This window comes from Rhodamnia argentea, chromosome 7 (genome assembly GCF_020921035.1).
Source record: "Rhodamnia argentea isolate NSW1041297 chromosome 7, ASM2092103v1, whole genome shotgun sequence".
NCBI classification, from domain to species: Eukaryota; Viridiplantae; Streptophyta; class Magnoliopsida; order Myrtales; family Myrtaceae; genus Rhodamnia; species Rhodamnia argentea.
Genome location: NC_063156.1, coordinates 1,486,584 through 1,509,291, shown reverse-complemented (window position 1 = coordinate 1,509,291; position 22,708 = coordinate 1,486,584). Strand labels below are relative to the sequence as shown.

Genomic DNA, 22,708 nt, shown 5'->3' with positions numbered 1-22,708 from the left:
TGTGAAGATCTTGTGGAGATTCGAGACAGGCGGCTAGAAGAATGTTTTTGAGTTGTCTTTGTAGTTGTAACGTTACTTTGGTTCTTCATGCAATGACTTTTGCATTCACTTCTTACTTATTCTTAATGACTATTAGCTTTGCATGGGAGCATTTTACAATTGATGACGCAACGCGACGAATCCTGCAGATCTTGCGGCTACCTCCTTGTGGAAAGTTCTAGATTTTGTGGCCACCTCGTTGTGGAATGTTGTAAGAGATTTTTGCATATTCTAATTTGAAACGAAACAAGTTCTAGGGACTTCTTTTATTTATTTATTTTTTTTCCGGTGAATTGCATATTTTCGAGTTCTTATCAAATCCATTTTTTCAAAGGTTGACAGCTAAATATTTGTATTTCATTTTTCATCCGATGTCCCATTATCTCGATTATTGCATCAATGGAAGACCGTGATCCTATTGCTTCAAAATGAAAAAAGAAAAAGAAAAAAGAACAATGTCAGCAAAAAAATATTAAAATATTATTATAAAATATCCACGTCAAGACTGGCCGTGCCACATAAGAGGGTCAGCGTCCATTGTGATACCTTTCACGAAAAATGTGAGCAAAATTTATCTAAAGCTCTGGAAGACCATTAGATGATTTTTTATGTACTTTTCCTCCGCCTATCCCATATAGAAATCATAAGTTAGACAATGCTAATGAGCGAATCACTTGGGGCTAATGCGAAGACACATATGTTTGTCAATGTATCACCTGTTGTGTGAAATATGGACAAGACTTTCAATTCTTTGACTAAGTCCTTATATTTAGTATGACTTTTTCGCTCTTATGCAACAATTGCGCACTTATGAGATAATTATTCACTGGATAGCCAAGTTTTAGTAACAGCTGGTCTATGCAACTATTCTACCAGATGCTTGAGCCATTACTGTTGATCATGATCGCAATGGATTGTTACTTTGTAGACATGTTTTCAAGTTCTCTTAGTGGCTATTGATTTGTTGTTTTCCCTTTTTGAACTATCTAACAATATCTTAACCCAAAAAACAATATGTGACAATATGCATGAAGAGTTCGTTCAGCTAGGAATGATCCAAGCAAGAATATCTCATCAAAATCAAAAGAGGTAGAGCATTTGAAAAAAGTGGTTGCCAATTGGAAAGAGAAAGCTGGGAAGAGAGGAGACTATATGACTTAAAAACAGGCGGCTAGAATAATATCTTTGAGTTTTCTTCCCATTACTTCTGTTCTTCATGTAATGACTTTCGTCTTCACTTCTTACTTATTCTTAGCGACCATTGGCTTTTGCATTAGGAGCATTTTACAAAAGATGACACAACACGATGAATTCTGCAGATCTTGCAGCCATCTCCTTGTGGAAAGTTGTAGATCTTGTGGCAACCTCATTGTGGAAAGTTGTAGGAGATTTTTGCATATTCCAATTTGAAACAAAATAGGTTCTAGGGGCTTCTTTAATTATTTATTTTTTCCGGTGAATTGCATATATTCGAGTTCCTATCAAATCCGTTTTTTCAAAGATAGACCATTGAATCTTTGTATTTCATTTTTCATCCGATGTCCCATTAGCTCGATTATTGCATCAACGGAAGACCATGATCCTATTGCTTCAAAATGAAAAAATAAATTGAAACAAGAAAAATAAAAAATGTCAGCAAAAAAATGGTAAAATATTGTTACAAAATATCTACGTCAGCACCGGCGGTGTCACGTAAGAAGGTCAGCATACATTATGATACCTTTCACGGAAAATGTGTGCAAAATTTATTTAAAGCTCTGGAAGATTGTCGGATAATTTTTTTATCTATCTTTTCTCCGCATTTCCCATATAAAAGTCATAAGTTGACAATGCTAATAAGTGACTCACTCGAGTACTGCGAAGGCATATATGTTTGTCAATGTATCGCATGTCGTGTCAAATTTGGACGAGACTTGAAATTCTTTGACCTAAGTCCTTATATTTATTATGTCTTTTTTGCTATTATTCTACGATTACGTACTTATGAGGTAATTATTTCTTGAATTGTCATTTCTAGTAAGAGCTAGGACTATGCAACTATTCTACGTAGATTCTTGAACCATTACTGTCGATCATGATTGCAATGAAAGGAGCAAGCAGGGAAGAGAGGAGACTGCGAAGACTGGCGAAATGTTTTTGAGTTGTTTTTGTAGATTGTAATTGTAACATTAGTTATGTTGTTGATGCAATGACTTTCGCCTTCACTTCTTATTTATTGTTAAGGACTATTGGCTTTTGCATTAGGAGCATTTTACAAAAGATGATGCAAACGATTCCTGTAGATCTTGCGGCCACCTCCTTATGGGAAGTTGCCGGATATTTTTGCATATTCCAATTTGAAACAAAATTACTTTTTTAATTCGTTTATTATTTTCTGTTAATTCCATGTTTTTGAGTTCCTATCGAATCCGTTTCTTTAAGGATAGACCGCTAAATGTTTGTATTACACTTTTCATCTGAGGTGCCGTTACCTCAATTATTGCATCAACGGAAGACCGTGGTCCTATTACTTCAAAATGAAAAAGTAAAAATAAAACATGTGAGCAAAAAATATTAAAATATTATTATAAAATATCCATTTCAGTATCAGCCGTGTCACATAAGAGGATCGGTGTCCATTGTGATACCTTTCATGAAAAATGTGAGCAAAATTTATCCTAAGCTTTGGATGATTATCATATGATTTTTTATCTACTTTTGCTTCTCATATTCCATATAGAAATCCTAAGTTGACAATGCTAATGAGCGACTCACTTGGGGTAATGTGAAGACACCTATTTTTATTGATTGTATCACCTGTGTCGAATTTGGACTAGACTCGCAACTCTTTGACATAAGTCCTTATATTTATTATGTCTTTTTTGCTCTTATTCAATGATTGCGTACTTAATAGATAATTATTTACCGGATTGTCATTTCTAGTAGGTGTTGGACCTATGCAATTATTTTACGCTCGAGCCATTAATGTCAATCATCCGATGTGCCATTACCTCGTCGACAATCAAATTTTCATCAGCCTTTGGAGCACTTGATTTTTCCAGCGGCTGGAATATGACATTTTGTCCAAAACAAAATCTGCAAAAATATTAAAAAGAAGACAATTAAATTCAAATCAGAAGAGAGAGATCGCCGAGGAAGAAGGGGGCGGTGGAGTTCAACAAGCCGCCGCCGGATAACATAGACAAAGAACAAGATATTGCGAATAAAGCAATAAGTCATGCATTTTGTAGAGGTAAAGGAACTTCTCAAAGATAAAATTCGCAATGCCGAGAATTCGAGAAAATTACCAAAAAAGTCCTAAACCTATTGCAATTGTGTCAATTCAGATTTTTTTTTTTTTGGCCAATTCACTCATAAACCTTTTATATTTGTACTAATTTAGTCATTCCGGTCAATTTTGACTGGAAATCTCTAAAGTGGCGTGGGCTGACACCGACATGGCTAATTTTTGACAATTTTTGACTTGTTTAGTATTCTTTTTGCCTTTTTTTTCTTCCTTATTCCTTCAGCCGGCCTATGGTGAAGCTCGCCCCCATTGGCCATTAACAAGGTTGAGCCTTGCCCAACCATGGTGAGGCACGCCCTCACCCAGCAACGGCGGGGTTCGCCCTCACCCGCCCTTGACAAGGTCATGAGCTATGGGCGAGGCTTGACCTCAACCTTGCTAATGGTCGGTTCTCCCGAAAGCCTGCTAGATGAAGAAGAAAAGGAGAAAAAGAAAGAAAGAAAAATATAAAATTCGAAATAATAGCAACATATTATCAAAAATTGTCCATGTAAGTGATAGTGTCCACGTTAGCGTCGGCCGGCCAAAATTGGCTTGAAGGAATTGACAAAAAAAAATGATTTATGGCTGAATTGACACAATTGTAATAGGTTTAGGATTTTTTTGATAATTTTCCCGTCTTTCGCAGCCTCCATATTCATGTGGTATACTAGCAAAGTCACTTATGCAAATTCTAATAGAATGTAGTAATGTGGAAGAATCATTTTATCCCAAGGTCTTGTTGTGGATAATATACTTTGGCGAAATGTTTACATACTTGTAATTCAGCTTAACCATCCTTTATATTTGGTACTCACGAACTAACTTAATTCGAGAGTAGAGAAAGGGGAAAATACTTACCATCTAGAAAAGAGTACATGGAACTCATTTATAAACTTTGTTAGAAGACTAACTAAGTTAATAAGATAAATATAATATCAAATATATTCAATTAAGGATATGCACTAGCAAAGGTGATAGTGTATATTTTAAAAGATATATTGAATCAACTAAATGTATATCTTGATATTGCTAACAATAAACTTAAAAGAACCAAACTGCGATTTTGCACGGATAAAGGCATTGAGAGAACTAAAACTAAACTCAACCGGCCCTTTTAATGGCATAAATTTTAATTGATATGATGATTAAGTAATTTCTTTTATGACATTGCTTTCAAGAGTTGTACATTTCTTTCATAGCTTCGTGCTTTCGAGTGTCTCAATTTAATCGATCGACTTTTCAATTGCAGTACCCCGATCTTACCGCGTTCAATAATATCCGAGAGAAAATACCGTCGCGAGAAGTGGCGCTCGAGCCCCATCGACTCATGGGGGAGTACCGGCCCGTGAATTAATGCGAGAGGTTCGAACCCGATTGAAATCAAATCGGCACCTTCGGTTCAGTTGCGATCACGAACGAAATTAGCCAGAGAGAAAATAAAAAGAAAAAGAAAAAGAAAAAAACCCTAACTACCAACACGTGCAACGGTTGCCCCGAGCTCTGATTAGAGTCACGTGCGAGGGAGCGAGCACCACCACCCCCACCCCGCACACAAATCCGTAACAGCGCCCATCGACGGCCCGCTCCCAACAGAAATCTAGAGAGAGAAAATTGGCAGATAGAGAGAGAGAGAGAGAGGTGCTTCTTCCCTCAATCACCCCTGCAAACCCTAGCACCGCCTGCGAAAATTGGCGACGTCTCCCTCGTTTCTCGCCATTTCTCGACAGGTTCGACCTCGCCTCTATCCCCTCTTCCTCTCTGCGTCGGTTTTTTTCAATCGGGCGGGTGCATTGTGCGTCGTACTTGCCTGTCTCGCGAGCGTGTTCAGTTCGTCGCTTTGTTTCGTAGATTCCGCCCTTCGACGGTCAATTGAGATCTGAATTGGCGTCGTTTTGATTGAGGCGTTGTGATTTGGTCATTGGTCGTGCGGTGCTGAGTAAAATGTGACGTCTTTCGATTCCAGGATTGAGCTGATTTTTTTGCTTGTCTTCTTATAAGGTTGCTCTGTTGACGGTTTGCTTTATATGCCACTAGCTTATGTTTGGCGCTGGCGAATTGAGTGAGCTGATAGTTTTTCTTTTGAGTCGGCTTTTTGAAGGAATTAGCTTCTGTTTGGCGTGGGCGAATTGAGTGAGCTGATAGTTTTTCTTTTGAGTCGACTTTTTGAAGGAATTAGGAGGATTATTTTGGTCCGCTAATTTCTATATCGTATACGAAGGTGCTTGTTATTCAATCACAGAGATGGATACTAGTTACTCAGCATTTGCCGCACATAAGTGGAAAAAAAAGAAGACCAGTGAGATTAGTGCGGATTGAAATTAAATGAAGTATAGTAATTTTGCGGCAAAATGGACCGAGTGGTGTGAAAGTTGAGTTCCTGGATATGTATATGTTGGCCTCGGTGGACTCTTCACTTTGATTTGAATGCTTATCTGTTCTAAGCTTGCATAACTCTGATTTGACATGCATCTTCTCGTTTTGCTTTTATGTAGATATTTTTCAAAAGGTCTTGGTTATATTTTCATGTTCTTAATTTTGTCCCTTGGATTGTTGGAATAACAACTTATGGTTTCTTCTCCCTTCTTTTTGGCTTTTCCCCGCGACAGTATTTAAGGGAGCAGCAGTTGAGATGCAGAGAGACATGTCATGTAAAATGGGTATTTTGTTGTACTGGGAAGCATTGAAATCTCTCTCTTATTCAGCTCAGGCATCCATCTTTTTGACCATCACGAAGCCTTCATTTCTTCTGTAAAACTCGTGACTTAGTTGATCTTTCTGAAGAAGTCATAGTTGTTTAGTCTTCAAATGTCAGAAGGTGCCATGGCAGTTGTCAAGCCCGAGGTACGTATCTTAAATGTTTACGGGAGAGGTTACTTTTGTTTGTTTTTTATATTTGGATTAACAACCCTATGCAATACACAAGGAGTGGTTATCATTGGGAGTGTCTCGAAATGTCAAATTTGGCAACTTATTTATAGTTGATACCAACAACTTTCAGATTTTATGTTGGATTATTGCGAAGCAAATGAACCATATCTGAGTCCAAATTTAAAGGAACTTTTAGAGGCGTATTTCATAGAGTTTTATTTTACATCCTTATAGGCGCTATTTTTGTTGTTGCATCTTGGCTTTTGTGGAAACTCATTCATCTAGTTAAAGAATTTAAGTACTGTACCAAAATTTTTTACTAATATTTATTTCTTTTATATCAAGATGAAGTCATACATCTGGCTCCAAACTGCTGATGGTTCAATCCAACAAGTGGAAGAGGAGGTTGCCATGTTCTGCCCCATGATATGCCGAGAAGTAGTTCAAACTGGCATGGGGTCTTCGAAAAACTATGCTATAGTACTTCCACAACGGGTCAATCCTCCTATCTTGGGCTTAATTCTTGACTATTGTCGATTTCATCAAATACCGGGGCGCTCGAATAAGGTCCGGTTTGATGTCAATAGAATTCATTCCTCTTGGTTGTCGAAATTCATTTCATCTGTCGTATTTTAAGGTTGGCATGATTTATGGTCATACCTCCTAGAGTGAGTCTACTTGAAGATTATTTTAGTGAAGAAAGAAAACTATCCAGTTCTGTTCTGATTTGACTTTTACTGCCAGGAACGCAAAACATTTGATGAGAAATTTATCCGAATGGATACCAAAAAGCTCTGTGAATTGACATCTGCTGCCGACAGTCTGCAATTAAAGCCTTTGGTGGATCTAACCAGTCGTGCACTTGCTCGAATTATTGAAGGAAAAACTCCTGAGGAGATTCGGGAGACATTTCATTTGCCTGATGATCTCACGGAGGTGTTAATCAGTCTTGATATATAGATGTTGACTCATGTTTTATTTGGGTTTTTGGGTCACATGTGATATAATATTTTGGTTCCTTTAGGAGGAAAAGTTGGAACCTTTAAGAAACATTACGGATGATCCACGTATCCGATTGTTGAATAGATTATATGCAAGAAAAAGGAAAGAGTTGAAAGAGCGAGAGAAATTGAAGGTACGTGTTTAATTTCAATACTATTCTCAAGGCTCCAACCTAACTTTGCATGTCTTGCTAATAGTGGAATTGCACATTTTCCAGACTGTGGAGGCCGAGGAGGAGCGTGTCGATGAACGCTCAGCTGACGATCTCTTGTCATACATAAATAGCGGAGGTATGTTAGTGGATACTTGGTCACACAATGATAGTGAATGGTATGACTTCATTATTCTTGGCCTCTCAATTTATCTCAATTTGCCATAACTAGCTTTTAGCTATTAGATTGTAAGAAAGACAATATAATTCCCCATTGATTGGTTCTAAACTTATATCTCCACCCTTTATGGAGGATGCACTGCTGATTTTGATTATGATGCTGATTTTTTTTATTCCGTAGCCATTTTTTGATTCTGAACTTTTGCAATCGAGGTTTCTGCGAGTAGGTATATATTAGAAAGTGAATACAGTTGGCTGTGGAGATTTGGATTTGAAATTACAGTTTTAGTGTGCAAATTATAGACTTCATTGAATCCTTTTATTTCTTGGACTGTCAAAGTGATCTGCAAAGCCTGTGTTTTTGTTGGCTTAGTCTGTCTGACTTCTTAAGCTTTGCCTGAACTGTTAGTAGTTAGAGTGGGAAGATCCCTCTTGTGATCTTTTTAATATATAGAGGCTGGCCATACAAGAGGTTTATGTGGATATACCCTTTTGTTTAATTACATTGATGTTAAGTTTTCGGAGCAACTGGGTTTAATTTGGAGTTCATGTATTCTGTAAGCATATCAGATAACACTGTCTAGGATATGGAGGTAGATTGAGGTGAGAATGTATGGTGCCATTCTTCATACATGCTTTGAGTCAGCAGTATATGTTCTATCCGTTATCTGCTTAAGATTGCATTCTTTATGATACTGTTTACCTGATTGTGGCCCATTTTAATATACTCATTGAGTGGACAGAAAGTAGCTGCAATCTTGGCCGTTAATGCATATGTAGCTGTTGTCCATTTTAAAATGTTGATATCATGTTGATGAACATTTGTCATTGGTAAGTGCCGTCACATTCTTCTTGGCTGTCCATCCTTTTTCCGTGTCTAATGTCATGCATGATTATTAAATAATGTTGTGGCCTTCTTTTCCATAACTACCAAAATTAAGATGTGACCATGTTCGTCTGCAGATGGCAAGGGAGTGAGAGCTAATAAAAGCAAAAAGAAAAATAGGAGGAGAAAAGACCCATCAAAAGATGCTTTGTCAAATAAGGTGAATGGTGATCACGACGTTAGTGACGAGTTTCTATTCGACATGCAAATCCACTCTGTTTTATTTTTTTAGACAAGGTTTAATATTTTGGTTTTTTTCGTCTATTCAGGAAGTGGAAGCTGTGTCCACTGCTTGCTCTCATGGTGAGGCTAAGGACCTTGAGGTGGCTTCCCCTCATAAAGCTTCGAAACTTCGAGATTCTTTTATTGGCACCTTTTCCCCTAAGCTTGAGTTTGATGATGGTGATATGGATGATGATTTAGATCCTGCAATGAGGGAAGAGCTTGATAGGTGAGTTGCAGGAAAGGATTTGTGCTTTATTTGTTAATTTCAGAGAGTAGCTGCTGGTCTTATGATATAGCTTTGAGCGAGGATATGATTATTAATTAAATCTGTGCTTGTTTTCTTTCTTGAGTGACTTACCCTCCCTTACAACTTCAAATGTGCACTAAAAACCAAGTTTATTGTGAAGATCTTTTTACTTTATGGGTTGGGTGTGATGGTCTGTGACGACCCCTATGAAGGTGTTGAGAAGGGATCATCTTCTAATGATAAGTGCATAGTAGGTGTTTTGTTAAGGAGGGACATTCGATTCCTGGCATGACCTCTCATTTGAGTCGCCTTCTATGTAGGGAGGTAGAGGACTTTGCTCGTCGATTGAACTCAGATTGGCCTGAGAGGATGCAGGAGTTGTTGTGTTTGGGCCCCCCAGAAAGTAAACTTCTGCCAGTACATATCAATGGTACTAGTTCCAGTTGTGCATGCATAAGTATGTTCCTATCCTCGAGTATTTTACCCTCTTCACTTTATGGATCTAGCTGCTTGATAGCATTTCTATCATTCTCATCTTCTTCGCTGTTATACATATGGATTACTTGTCTCATTTCTCTCTTGAAATGACTCCTCTTTTCACTATCGTGTGTGATTTAGCATTCACTTGTCCGGTCTCAACTTATTTAGAGTTTGGGCAGTACCTGTGTGTGTGTGTGTGTGGGTGGGTGGGATGGTGAGTGGGCCGTGTAAGTTTTGACTTATTCTGAAGCTAGGGGCTTGGGGACTTATATGGGAAGCAAGTTTGCGTCTTATTAGATTTTACTGTACTTTTACATTTTTCTACATGGCTCCTGCCAAAGAAAAGCATTGAATTATATTCTTCATGGATTTGAGCAGGTTTGGATCGAAGATAATTGGTGGAAGAGAGATGGTTGTTTTTCAGTGATCAGAATTGTCGCCTCCTTTTCTTGTTTGAGCTACTGCAAATGCAGGCTATGTTGCTCTTGCAATGGAGAGGAGTTCGAATACTCTGGTGTGGGTAGTGTGCCAGCATGCATACCTAGTTTGCCATCACCAGAGCCCCGTCATCGTCCTGTGGGCATAGTGGATGTCAGAGAAAAGGTGAAGATGAGAAACCGGGAAAGCAGAGGAAGTATTTCGAAGTTTTGATGTGCAGTTTAAGCAGATGTTGCTTATATATCTTTTTTTTACTTCTGTTATTGGGTTGGTTTGTAGTTTATACATGATCTTTGGCTGGATCATGTGCTTGCTAGGAATTGTCAATTCCAATAATGATCCCTTTCCTTTTCTCTTACACAATTTGGCCGAGCACACACAGAGGGACAAAGCGTTCTTGTTGTCGCTGATGTCATGATGGTGTTTTCATACCAGATTTACTTCTTGTCTTCGGCCCCCTCATGGCTTTCTTTAAGGACATTAGCCGTAGAGTGGACATTTTTCCAATAAAGTCATTATTCTTTTGCAAATGTGGATGTATATTTAGACAATTTAGTATCTCCTTGTCTTCTCTTATTTATGCGATACTCTCTTCTTTTCTGTGGTTTGCGAGTGACGCGTCATTAGCTGACATGGCGTGCATTTTTTCACTCCTAGCCAATTAGTGACATGTAATACTGACGTGGAATTACATAAAGAAATCAAAAATTTCAGTCCATCTCTCTCTTCCTCTATCTGCCATTGCAGCCACCAAGAGCCCACAAAGGTCGAGTAACCAGGCCTCCCTACGCCGTTGCTATTAGCAGTCTTAGTGCTCACCTCCATCCAGGGTTTTTGCCAGATCTGGAAGTTCTCTGTCGTCCATGGCCGGTGCCTTCAAATCTGACTCGAACACGGCCATGGCTGCAAGGTTTGTTGCGGCCTAGCCATGGACTAGGAAGGAAGACCGAGGGGTGGTCTGCATGGTTCCAGATTTGACTATGGCTCCAGGTCTGTTGCGGCCATGGACGAGCAAGCAATGATCATGGACGAGGAAAGACGACAGAAGGGTGATCAACGTGGATGTGCAGTAGTGTAGGCGGATCCGATTGAGGAGTGGATTTGGTGACCAGATATGGACTTTCGTTGCTCGCCTTCATTGTAGCAATAACGAAGGTGTAGTTTGGGCCGATTGAAAGCGACACCAGAAGGATGGAGATGGATGGTGATCAGACGGGGTGGTGTTCTGTGATGGAGGAGGTTGCCGGAAGGGAAGGAGACAACAATGGCCGGATGGAATGGTGCTCTATATATATATACTAACTCAGCAAGCATTTGTCAATCTACTATTGGATTTAAGTAAAAAATGAATGTCAAGTCAGCGATTGACGTGGCGCTTTGCAACTATTGAATATTTTTTATTATGTTAGTGATACTGTGCCTGATTGCTACGTTTGCACCGTTTGAGCGCTTGAGTGAGAGATTCTTGGGACTTGTGATTTGAAGTAGAAGATAACAGCCGTCAAGATGACAGATCTGAATTGATTCACATGCTGAATATATTTGTGTCTTTGCGAATCAGCAAGATGTGGAGGGGTGCATCTGTAGAACTCTTCCACTGTGTTAAGAGGAATAAACATGAAGTCCCGTACAGCGCTATTTTGAAGGAATGATTGGAATATGGTTTAAGATGTAGAATGTGCTAATGAGTAAGTTACTCTCAGAACTGATGGATACTTTAAAACACGGTACTTTTTCCATTGGACAGATGCGTGAATTGCCAGCATCATTCAAGGCCAAAAGTAATTCAGAAACTGGATATTCTTATGTAGATGGACCACTCCTTTGGTGCTTTGAATTTAATGGGCATATGGAATAAGGGAGATTATATATATTTTCAGGTCATGAGGGAGATTATATCTTCACCATTACATCAACGAAAGATTTACGATTGTAATTAGAAGGGCTCATGCATATGTTACGGACGCAAGGGTTTATAGCCGGACCGGTCGTTCATGTGACCGAGAAGATCCTCAAGACTTGTTGTGCCTTAGCAACCGACGGTTTCCTAAGATTTTCTAAGACTCTCTAAAATATTCTCAAGGGCGGACCATACTGTAATTGTCCATCTCTCAAGAACATTTCCATTTATTGTCAGTTGTTAATATCAAATGAGATAGACATCAACGATTGTAATCCAAGGGCCTCTCTTGCTTTAACTCACTGCAGGGATGACCCTCAAATGTCGGCCCATGACACATAGTTCCCTCTCACTATTAGCCTGAGAATTGAAACTTAATTCTTTCTAATTCGCCGGCCCTTTTATGGAAAACCTAAATCAAGTGTCCGCTCGTGATGGTGGGTCATCTTTGCAGCCCATCCAAAAGCAAGAACACAACAACACAACACCATGAGTTGTCTTTCCCCTTACATCCTGAATCATCACCATGATCGCATGAGGACATGCTACAATACATATCACACAACAAGCTCCGCACGGATAAACCCGGTTTTGAGGCAACACTTGTCGCCAATAGAAGATTTATCTTGCACACAAGGAATGGTCGGTGCACTCTACTTTATTGCCAGCATCTTCTTCACCTATGTGACATGAATAACACTTTGTAGAATCAGCTTCCGTTTAATTAATCTTTCCTTTGATTCAATTGTCATATTTGGCACGGGGACAAGGTGACTCGGAAAGACATACCTGCTTTGCTGAAAGTCCAACACTACCAAGATCGTCAAGCTGAAATCAAATATAAAAGTTATTATCACTCATTAAATCACTTGGAACCTGACAGACGATAATGGCCAGACCAAAGAAATTGTTCAATCGAGCATCACATCAAAATAGATATACAGACGATGTGCAATCAAATTTTCTGAATGAACATTTGCAACAACAAAAAGTACTTACACTCTTAAATGGCTCCAGAGATTTTTCGCGAAGTTGAAGAATGGAGGTAGCTCTCTTCTCCCCGATTCCCTGAATTAAGAAGTTCAATTCATGCAGCTTACTTGACAAAATTTAGAGTAATCATTTTCTGTAAAATAAATTCCTTACCCTTAGTCCCTTCAACTCTTCCCTGACAAAAATCGAAGAAATGGAGACAAGCATAAGTCCACAATTCTAAATTGCTGAGATGAAAAAAAAAATTGTTCCCAACAGCTGAGAAATAGTGCAGTTCTATTTTTCAAAATTTGTCTGACCGTTTCGTGGCTCAAGTAGTTACCACAAATCTAGAGTTTTTTCTATTCAGAGAAACAAATGTATACTTTACTCACTTGCTAGCACTGTTGAAAATCCTTAGATATTCTTGAATGAGGGAATTCTGCATGAAAAATTTTAGAAGGTGAATTAGCAAAATAAAAATTCAGAATTTGAGCAGTGAGATACACTCTTTTTCTTTATTGGATAGAGTTGATGAATGTGACCTTTGTTGCCGGGTAGCATGTCCTAGAAGCAGCCCAAGGACTATTTGTGTTAGCAATGTTTTTTCCCTCATTTCCTTGGACATTTGAGTCAATTATTGGAGTTTTTGGCTCCAGAGCTTCCACATTCTCATTTGGCATCTTCACGCATGGAGTTGAGGAATACAATAGCTTCAAGCTGTTTGATAGCTCCTGCAATCTGGCAGTTAATGGTGGCGATCCACCTTCATTGACGAAAAATTTCCAATTTTCCTTACCCATACTACCTGCATGTTTTCAGAAAAAGGACCATCAGTATATGGGAAATTATAACTGAATACTATCAGTTGAAGGAATGCATTTGTACCTCTATTTGGAAGAGGCAATGCTTCCTCTCTACAACTGAGATTAGAGCTAACCTCCTCTTGATTTTCTTCGCAGTGATGAGAAACATCCTAAAACACAAAAGAGAATGTATACATATATTTTCTTCCTCGAAGGATTTCTGAAAACAATGTTGACATGTAAATTACCCCGTTTTGTGGTTCAGTGTTTTCCAAGGTATGTTGCAACACCGTAGAGGAAATTTGCTGTTGAAAAAGAAATCTTTCATGACGTTTTATAAATTAAATCACATAAAATGACATTGAAAAAGCAAAAACTCAATTACCTTCTCTGATGAGACCATACTCTTGGTAACACTGAAGCCGGACTTTTCCTGAAATTATCAGGACATGAACTAAGTTATAAAACAATATGCTCTTAACCTCAAACCTCAAAAGACTTGGGGTTACTAACATCTCCATGCATCAAAGATTCAAAAGATGAAGCATCGGCAGATACAGAAGTTTCCTGCAATATATGAAAATACTAGATAAGGAAACCAATGTTTCTCAAGAAATATGTTTGTTTGAAATATGTAGAAAGAAGTAACCTCTTCTTGTGCTCCAGCTTCAACGGTTGAAGCAACAGCTGTGTTTGAGCTAGCCTGCAATATGGCCATAAAGCAAAGGTTTATTGGAGAAAAGAAATGGTTGAGTCAACTTCAATCCATACGCAAGACCCAAAATGCTCATTAGAGAGGTGAGATTCTTAGACATTCTTGTCTACAAATAGATACTCTTCTCTCTTGCCATAAAAGAACCATTCTTGTTCAGCTGCCAGTTTAGATAAAAGTGATAAACTACTTCATTTACATATAAAAGAGAAGGTCAAGTACCTTCACATCATTATTCATGTCATTTGTCTCGCCAAATAGTTTCCTTCACAGCAAGAAGAAAAAACCATGTATACCCCTTAAATAAAGATCCACATGAATTTTAGACAGTCATAAGAATAAAAAGGAAAACATCAACTTACTTTCCCTTCATGATTGATTTACAACTGGCATTCTTTCGAAGAAGACCAACCCGAGACCTGATTTGCTTTCCAGAAGCACTTTGTGAGATTCTAACCTTAGATGAGGATATCACTACTGGTTTTTCAAAAGTTTTGCCCTTCTTTGCAGATTCCATTGCAATCTGATGACTTCCTTGACAAATCCGAGAAGCTAAACTGGTAATGTAAATGGAATCTTGGCAAAATAATGGGTTCTGTAGGAGCAAATTAAGAATAATTTATTGACTAGTTATCATAAGTAAATAATGCAAATGAGACATGTAAACAGAGCAAAGAAGCAACCAGGCTCACCAAGCAAGCTATGACTGTGAGCCTATTATTTAAGCCTCCAAGTGAATCTTGCAACAGGCGAGTGACTTTGCTTTCCCGGAAAGGAACATGATTTTCATTAGCATTCAAAGCATGAAGAACATTTTGTAGCGCATATAGTGACTTGTTAATTTTACTCTTCTCCACAAAGCTAAGGCCGTCGTTACTTTTCCTGCGAGGGTCCTCATAACCTGATAAAGACAAAGTCAAAGGGAAGCACAGTTTATACTTGCTAAAGAACTTGGGGATTACAATAAAAGCGTGAACCAAACCTGTCAAGTCAACAAAATTCAGTTTGCCAACAAGAGGTGCATCTGTGTTTTCAACAAGAGATGTGACGTGAATAATTAAGCCCCTATGGCTTCTTTTAGGAAGTTCATAAGCCGTCTTGTTGAGTGTTCTGTTGGAATTGCAACCGCCAAAATAAAGCTTGCGAAATTCTGCGCCAGTCTTTATGGGAACCTGAATATTACGGAACATGCACAAAGAAATGAAGTTGGCCAACATCAAGTCACAAATTCACATCCTAATTCTCTAATTACAAAGAGGACATGCCTGAGAAAGTCCCTTCAATTTTATTTTTCCTTGGGCATCTTCAAGTATTGAAACAGCTGCCCTTTCTGATTTCAGCAGATCATAGACCTGCTCTTGGTAAATCTCATAGAATGATATTGTAACTAGTCTCTCCAATCTTTCAGCTTTTTCAGTAATGTCTTCAATCGCTAGTGCAGTCAAGCCTGGGCTCTCCCCCGAGCCCTTCAAGATAGACATATCAATAACCACAGCATATGCTAGAACTAAAATTTGTGAATAATACGGCCAAAAACATTAAAGCTATCAAATCTAACCTGAATTAAGCATGTCTTTCCGCTGCCTCTAGCCCCATAAGCAATGGTAGTGAAATTATGACCATCAAAAACTTCTGATATAAAAGGCTTGATCTCTCTGATGTATATCTTATCATTGTCTTCATTAGGCTCGTAGCAGTAGTGCACTTGATGGGATTCTTTTTTACTGCAATAGAAGGGTGATTAGCCCATCCAATTCCACATATTACTAGAAGAAAGTGAAGATGACTGGCTATTTCAGCATTATCTGCATAATCCGGTCCTGGAAATCTAAATGCTAATCTTCTTGACACATGCTAAAAGTTCATGGACATTAGATAGGATATGTAAACCTTACTTCTCTCTCATAAATTCCCCTCTTCAAGACTAGGGAAAGCCTTTCAACTTGTCATTCCCCCGTCACAATCTAACCACCGGCTCCAATTTTTCCATTCTCAGGGAAACTAAAAATAAGCCTAATCTCATAACATAGATATCGTCTTCCCTCATTCTCGACCGACAATAGTTTCGCATAGTGTGTGTATATTTGTGCACAAATGACTTCCACTATCCTCAGCAATTCAAACAGAAGAAAATTAGCATCGTCAACAGGATCCCACATCAATCTGGACACAGTAGTCGTGGAGTAAAAGACTCCTAACCATCACTAGCTTCCTTTCATCAATTCACGTACAGGAAACGTAAAATCGCAACAAAAAAACGCAAAAAAAATCGGCAGGCAGACACACGCACGCACGCAGAGAGACTGAGAGTACCTAGCAGATTGAGCGTCAAAAGACAAGGCGACAGTCTCCGAGTCCTCTCCGCTAGGCTTGTGGACAGAGATCCAACGTTTGGTCTCTCGATCCGCATGGCCTCTGATTTTCGCGACGACTCGGATCTTCAGAGAGGGTTTCGAGCTCATCTTCGTCTTCTCCACCTCGCCGCCAAAATCAGACCGAGAGACCCGAAACCTCGAATGCGCGATCGACAGCATACGAAATCGAGACCGGAGGGATGCGGAATTCAAGAGATTTCTGGGGGGAATTCAAAGCGCTGAGAAGCCAAATTGGGAGGCGTCGACCTCTGAGAATTCTCGGGGGGAAGTAGCCGTTTCGTTCATTTTGAATGTAGGGGGGGATGAACTGGCTTTTCTCATGACACTCCCCCTTACCCAGAAAAGCCCACGTCCTTCCGTAACGGGTTCATGGGCATTTTCGTCCTTTTAAAGAAAAAGATCCAGATGATTCCTCAGCAAGCTTCAGTAAAATTTGCGTTTTTGTTCTTTTGAATTGGTGGGGCCCAAATATTATATCTTTCTGCGTCCCGAAATGAAAGATACAAAATTATAAGTCAAAAGATAAACTTTGGTAAATGAGTTACTCATTTTTACCCGTTTCATGGATTTTCTTACTCGATGAAGGAGAATGATAGTATTACTAAATGCTAAGAAAAGACTTTCTAGTTTTCGAATTGTTACCAAATTTCTCATCCACTGTTCTAGTAATGTCGAAAGCGATGATGTTGATCGAGCGACACGATGCTTGGCCGAGCGAGCTCAAGCGACGCGACATTGTGACGACGAGGCTGTGTGGCCCCGGCCAAGACCCCGTTGTCGCCACGACGCACGAGCGTTCAATCACTAGGCTGGATCTAGGTATGAGACCGCTCACAAGATTTCCAGCACGTGGCTCTCTTAAGCTTCATATTATGGAGTCCCCGATGTCGCATGATCCCAGGCGAAGTTCCTTGGCATCAAGTGACCCTTGATGAAGGTTGTCGATGTCTCACGACCAGCAGTGATGCTTTGATGGCATCCCTTGACCTCCTCTGCGAAGTTTCCCAGCCATGAACTTTTGGTACGAGTTGAATCTAATCCCCGAATTGCATGAAAATGTTTAATATTTTCTCTGAATTGGAATTAATCAAGCGACGACATTGAATATTTTCATGTAGTAAGAATTAGATTGAACTCGTACCAAAAATTCACAAACTACATTGAACAAATTAAAATTTTAACCATCACATTACAAATTAAGCCACAATTTATGGACTATTTAAGTCGTTATTATCCCCGATCTATGGAAGCGACTCTCAGATATATAAACCTAGTTCTTCTTCCTCGACATTTGATCGACTAGGATAGGTAGCATTCGACGAAACAGATGGTGTTTTCCGACATGGAAGAAATGTAATCCAATTGACATATCCCTCGACCTCCCTAATCCTGTCTTGAAGAATCCATGGGTCAAAGGCAGCCCCAAGTTCTATTCGGGCAGAACTCGTTATTGAAAAGGTTAGAATATGCCCTTGCGTCGTGCAATCTCTAATTCAGGTCGATTCATATTATGTAACGGATATACTTGCGATTGTGAACCGTGCAAGATAGAGAATTCTTGAGAGAGAGAGAGAGAGCTTTCACGAAGATTTTTATTGCTCGGATAATTCAAATGGGGAGTATATTTATTTAGGCTCCGTTTGTTTCTCGAAAAATGAAGCGTTTCTGGAAAATGTTTTCCGAAAAGTCGTTTTTTAAGAAAATAGCGACATTTTCCGGTGTTTGGCTGAAATCTGAAAACGAATTGAAAAATATTTTCAGCTCTTTGGTAAGGAAAATAAATTTCCATCGTACATAATTTTTTAATTATATTTTACTTTTTTCTTTTTAAATTTTTTTAATTTATTTTCTCTTTTTTCCTCCTTCCTCTTCCTTCCTTCGCCGCTTCTTCCTCCTTCCTTAGCCCGACCATCGGCCATGACGTATGCTGGCGAGCTCAAGGCACGGCCGGTCTCGGCAAGTCCCGAGCTCAGCCTCGATCGAAGCTGGTGAGCGAGCGGCCACCGTTGGCGAGCGAGGAAGTTGAAGGCAAAGGTGGCCTTGGTGATGGACTCGGCGGCGTCGAGGAACAGCTCCATTGTAAATTATGGAAAATGTTTTTCAAAAAAATATTTTCCGTGAAACAAACTTGCTATCCATGATTCTATTTTTGATCCAAAGGTGGAGATCCAATCTCCATATCCACCATTTAGCTCATTAATCACAAGCTAGATACAAGAATCTTCAAGAGTACCGGGTCAATTCATGGATTATCCGCACCCACTCTCGCGTCGGTTGGGTTTGAAAAAACGGGAACAAAACACCAAAAGAGTGGTCCCTATGCATAAATCAAAGGTCTACTTCCGATCAGTTCCCCCTATATTCAGAGCATAATCCTCTCAATTTTGGCTATTCAACGCTCCAAATTCCATTTCTTGGAAACGCAGCCGCCAAGCTATCTCTCTCCCTCCCTCTCCATTTCCTTCTTGCTTCCCTCTTGTCTCTTTGAAGCTTTTATTTTGTGTGCGTAAATAAATTTCTGCAACTCGTCTTGAATGAACATGGAGATCGGTTAGGCCATCCGTCCGGTCGATAGCCGCCGAGGAAGATAGTGGTGACGTGGCTCCACAACCTCTCCGAAATTAGACCGCTCTCCTCTCTCGATTTAGATTTAGGTCAATATTTGGGAGTTTTACTCTCCCTAACTTAGATCTAGATATAGATTTGAAAGTTCTATTCATGTATTTGATATATGTTCTTTCAATATATTGATGTTGGTATTTCTGCACGACGATGTGATGAGGACGTTGAAATTAAACGCGCACTCAAGCCGTTGCAATTGAAGTGAGAGATTTCGATATGTGCTCATCGCTATTCCCGATGATCGGCCACCAAAATTTCACAGTGACAAATTTGTTTTAGAAGAACGATAGTGTGCTTCTAGTGTAGATTGTGTTTTGTTATTTGCTTTCTAACTCTTGTTTTGTTCAACAGTTATTTGAAATTTACTAGACTTGGCAGATATAACTCTTGACTATTGTTATGATATATGAATGACATCTTTCTCTTGACAAAAGAAAAGAAAAAAATAAAACTCCATAATTCCCCGCATAATCTCTCAAATTATACATCTCTCCCGTCTCGACTTCATCCGCTCTCGATCGATTCAAATCCCGCAACACACACCAAATTTGTTCTATGAATTACATATGTTTTTATGTCATTTAAAAAAAAACACAAGTTTTCATTTCGAATAAAGCAATGCGCCTTTTGCAATATAAAAATCTCGACAAGCAAAGACGACTTTACCCTTTATCTTTTTTATCACCACTATATTTGCAATTCGTAAAACCAACTCTCTTGAACGTGATATACTCCTTAGACATAGCAAAAGTAAAGCCATCCTTTTGAGTTTCTCGGAAAATTTGTTAATATATATATTTTATGATCGAGGATCCGCCAATCGTAATAGGGCTTTGCCCTTTCCAACGGCGACTATACTCGGAGGGAGGCTTGCCCTGAAGCCCACCAATAAGGACCCCCCACTTAAGTTTGGGAAACGCGTTGGGAGAGTTTCGAATCCCTGACAGTGGCTTACGCCAGCGCCAAAAGGTTTGATTCTCACAAAACACGCCATGCCCGTGGTGAGTGTTAATATTTTGACTTCACACAATCGAAAAAAACATATATTAACTCATATATCCATTTGGATTGTCTGCAGGGACAAGGAGAGTGAATATAGCCGTAAAAAGAACGTTTGGCTGATAAACAAGCGTATCTTGACAAAAGTATACTCGATGTTCTTTGTGCGACCGAATAAAATTATTAATTTATTTTCGCGACTTATTAATAACTTCAAATCGGATCAGCTATGTCATATGATCGTGTCGTCTTAATATTTTCTTTTTGCACACATGATATGAGCGTTTTCGTAGTGTATCCATACAGGAGCAAACAAATTTTCATGCTTAGTATTGGTTAATAGGTGTTTTCAAAATATTAACTTTCAACATGTGCAATGACGACTTTACCCTTCCTCCTCCCCAGTCCTCCTTCTCCTTGCCCTATTTTGCGGATATATAAAAGGCGACGCTGAACGCCTAACCCTAGTTCTTCCTCTTCAAGCCGACCGCCTCAGATTGTCAGGCCGCCAAAAGGTAATGTCAAGCTGTCGACCTTATGAGTTCACAGAGGAAGAGTGAAAACTCTTCAGAAGATCGAAAGCTTGAGTTTTCAGATTCTATGTTTATTAGATTTGTCCTCTCCGTTGTTCAACGTATAAGCTTCGTGATGTTTGATTCGTCTCTGTATCCTACTTATCTCGCGTAGCTTTGGTTCATCCCACGTTCATCGATTGCTTGCTTGCTGTAAATCTTGGATTTGCACATGATAATGGGGTTGTTGTCGGTCTCCTCACGGCACTCTATGGCAAAAACTTCTCTTTACAACTCTTCGGTTTTGCTAATTTCACCTGCTTTAACATGGTGTATCACAGGCGTACTGTCTGCGTATTTTGATTAGGATTGATTCTGCAAGCACGCACTAATTCGTGGGTTCGTGTTTTCGATAAGCAGGAAATGGCTCCGAAGCAGCCAAACACTGGCCTCTTCGTGGGCCTTAACAAGGGCCACATCGTGACCAAGAAGGAACTTGCTCCGCGTCCTAGTGATCGTAAGGGAGTAAGTTTCATCCTGCATTCATGCTGATTAGCCGATGCATGTACATTTCATTGATGCAATTTGAAAGATTCAGGATTTTGTATCAGTTTTGTCTCCCTAGAAGAGAATTTTAATGACTCGTGATTGACGGCTGGCATTTGTTGCCCCTTTGTTTTGTAATGTGGAAATTTGCTGATGGCTGGGAGATTGATATCTGAGGAGGGATGCCCTAGTATCTTGCTTGACGGTATTTGTAGAGAGAGAGTATAAGGATATAAGGAGGAAACTAGTTTCTCTTACAGGGTTAGGTTCTGGCAGAAATTGCATTATAGTCTGTTGCACTCACGCAATTGGCTAAACCATGTAAGCAGTATCTAGTTTGGTGAAAATACGTGGTGCAGCTGGTGCCCAATACTGTAGGTGGATTGCAAAAATATCACTGTTGTCTTCCATGTAACTATCAAAGTTGCACATCCATACAATAGCCGGTGTTGAGGTCTCTCTAAATTACAGTTGGAATAGTCATAATTTGCTCCCCTTAAATTTCGATGGAGAATTGTGGTTTCCACTTCAAAATGCAAATTACTGAAGGGGTCTCTTTTCTTCTCTCCCTTGAGTAGTATCAGCAAAAGCAGAGGTCATAAGTTACTTCTATGGACATTAATTGTAGGGTAGGAAGAATTGAATTATTATTTTTCCTATGTAAGATTTGGTTCCTTTTATGTCCTCTAGAAAACCAGCAAGAGGGTCCATTTTGTGAGGAACTTGATCAGGGAAGTTGCTGGATTTGCACCATATGAGAAAAGGATCACTGAGCTTCTGAAAGTTGGAAAGGATAAGCGTGCTCTGAAGGTGGCTAAAAGAAAGCTGGGCACCCACAAGAGGGCAAAGAAGAAGCGCGAGGAGATGTCTAACGTCCTCCGCAAGATGAGGTAATCTAGTAAATGCACACTTTTTCATGGTGCTTTTGTAATTGCTGGCAGATCTTTTTATGTTTTAACGTGTTTCGGTGAGATAATCTCTTTCGCCCTTTCTTGGATTTCGGTGCAGGTCTGCTGGAGGTGGTGAAAAGAAGAAATGAGGGATAGTTTGAAACTAATGAGGGATAGTTTGAAACTAGTCTTTTGAAGGGATTTTCTTGTTCAATTACAATCTGAATAGTCCGCCAGCAGTTTAGAAATTTTCCTTGATCGAGACTCTTGAATCTGGGAAGACCCGAATTCCTGTACTTCCAAGAATGTCATTTTTGCCATGATAATGTTTCTCATATGTTGCCTTTCTACTTTTGCATTTTTTTCTTTTAACTTGGCATATGGTTTCGATGCTCTTGATGCTGTCGGCTGGCTACTTCCCAACCACACTGGGCGATATCCAGATCAGCTTTATGCTCTGGAGCTTAATATAATATTTGGCACTTGCCAGATGGTGAACTAGACGGAGAGTTTGAATTTTTTGCCTAGAGCTAGTTCATCTACTCGATCGCGAATTGGAAAAGATCGAATTCACCCATCTATATCATCGG

At 39.4% G+C, this 22,708-nt stretch overlaps 3 protein-coding genes across 9 annotated transcripts; 2 read left to right on the top strand and 1 right to left on the bottom strand.

Moving 5' to 3' along the window:
• The first annotated feature begins 4,897 nt into the window (after nt 1–4,897).
• On the top strand, nt 4,898–10,314 carry LOC115743935 (SKP1-like protein 21). Of its 5 annotated transcripts, none has more exons than XM_048281618.1 (11): nt 4,898–5,034; nt 5,156–5,305; nt 5,914–6,148; nt 6,527–6,742; nt 6,920–7,111; nt 7,200–7,310; nt 7,395–7,467; nt 8,472–8,572; nt 8,664–8,845; nt 9,187–9,323; nt 9,725–10,314. In XM_048281618.1, exons 3-11 carry the CDS (start codon nt 6,113–6,115, stop codon nt 9,739–9,741), a joined length of 1,065 nt encoding a protein of 354 aa, XP_048137575.1. In that variant the 5' UTR covers nt 4,898–5,034; nt 5,156–5,305; nt 5,914–6,112; the 3' UTR covers nt 9,742–10,314. The 5 variants fall into 5 exon arrangements, with proteins under 5 accessions (XP_048137575.1, XP_030534834.2, XP_030534817.2 ...); XM_030678974.2 differs by having other exon boundaries at nt 6,521–6,742; nt 9,187–9,296; XM_030678957.2 differs by having other exon boundaries at nt 6,521–6,742.
• A 1,841-nt stretch (nt 10,315–12,155) lies between these two features.
• Nucleotides 12,156–16,813, bottom strand: LOC115745187 (kinesin-like protein KIN-10C). Of its 2 annotated transcripts, none has more exons than XM_030680600.2 (18): nt 16,488–16,813; nt 15,733–15,898; nt 15,440–15,640; nt 15,157–15,346; nt 14,867–15,075; nt 14,537–14,769; nt 14,397–14,439; nt 14,112–14,165; nt 13,976–14,029; nt 13,848–13,895; nt 13,711–13,767; nt 13,545–13,632; nt 13,202–13,470; nt 13,052–13,098; nt 12,831–12,852; nt 12,684–12,752; nt 12,474–12,512; nt 12,156–12,364 (listed from the first exon to the last, which is right to left on the bottom strand). In XM_030680600.2, the coding sequence occupies exons 1-18, from the start codon at nt 16,706–16,708 to the stop codon at nt 12,338–12,340; spliced, it is 2,037 nt and encodes a 678-aa protein (XP_030536460.1). In that variant the 5' UTR covers nt 16,709–16,813; the 3' UTR covers nt 12,156–12,337. The 2 variants fall into 2 exon arrangements, with proteins under 2 accessions (XP_030536460.1, XP_030536468.1); XM_030680608.2 differs by having other exon boundaries at nt 13,202–13,464; nt 16,488–16,812.
• Nucleotides 16,814–20,554: 3,741 nt separating this feature from the next.
• Nucleotides 20,555–22,455, top strand: LOC115745198 (60S ribosomal protein L36-2-like). 2 transcript variants are annotated; one of them, XM_048281621.1, is made up of 5 exons: nt 20,555–20,685; nt 21,103–21,207; nt 21,919–22,118; nt 22,237–22,286; nt 22,321–22,455. In XM_048281621.1, exons 2-4 carry the CDS (start codon nt 21,106–21,108, stop codon nt 22,265–22,267), a joined length of 333 nt encoding a protein of 110 aa, XP_048137578.1. In that variant the 5' UTR covers nt 20,555–20,685; nt 21,103–21,105; the 3' UTR covers nt 22,268–22,286; nt 22,321–22,455. The 2 variants fall into 2 exon arrangements, with proteins under 2 accessions (XP_048137578.1, XP_048137577.1); XM_048281620.1 differs by having other exon boundaries at nt 22,237–22,455.
• Nucleotides 22,456–22,708: the final 253 nt, after the last annotated feature.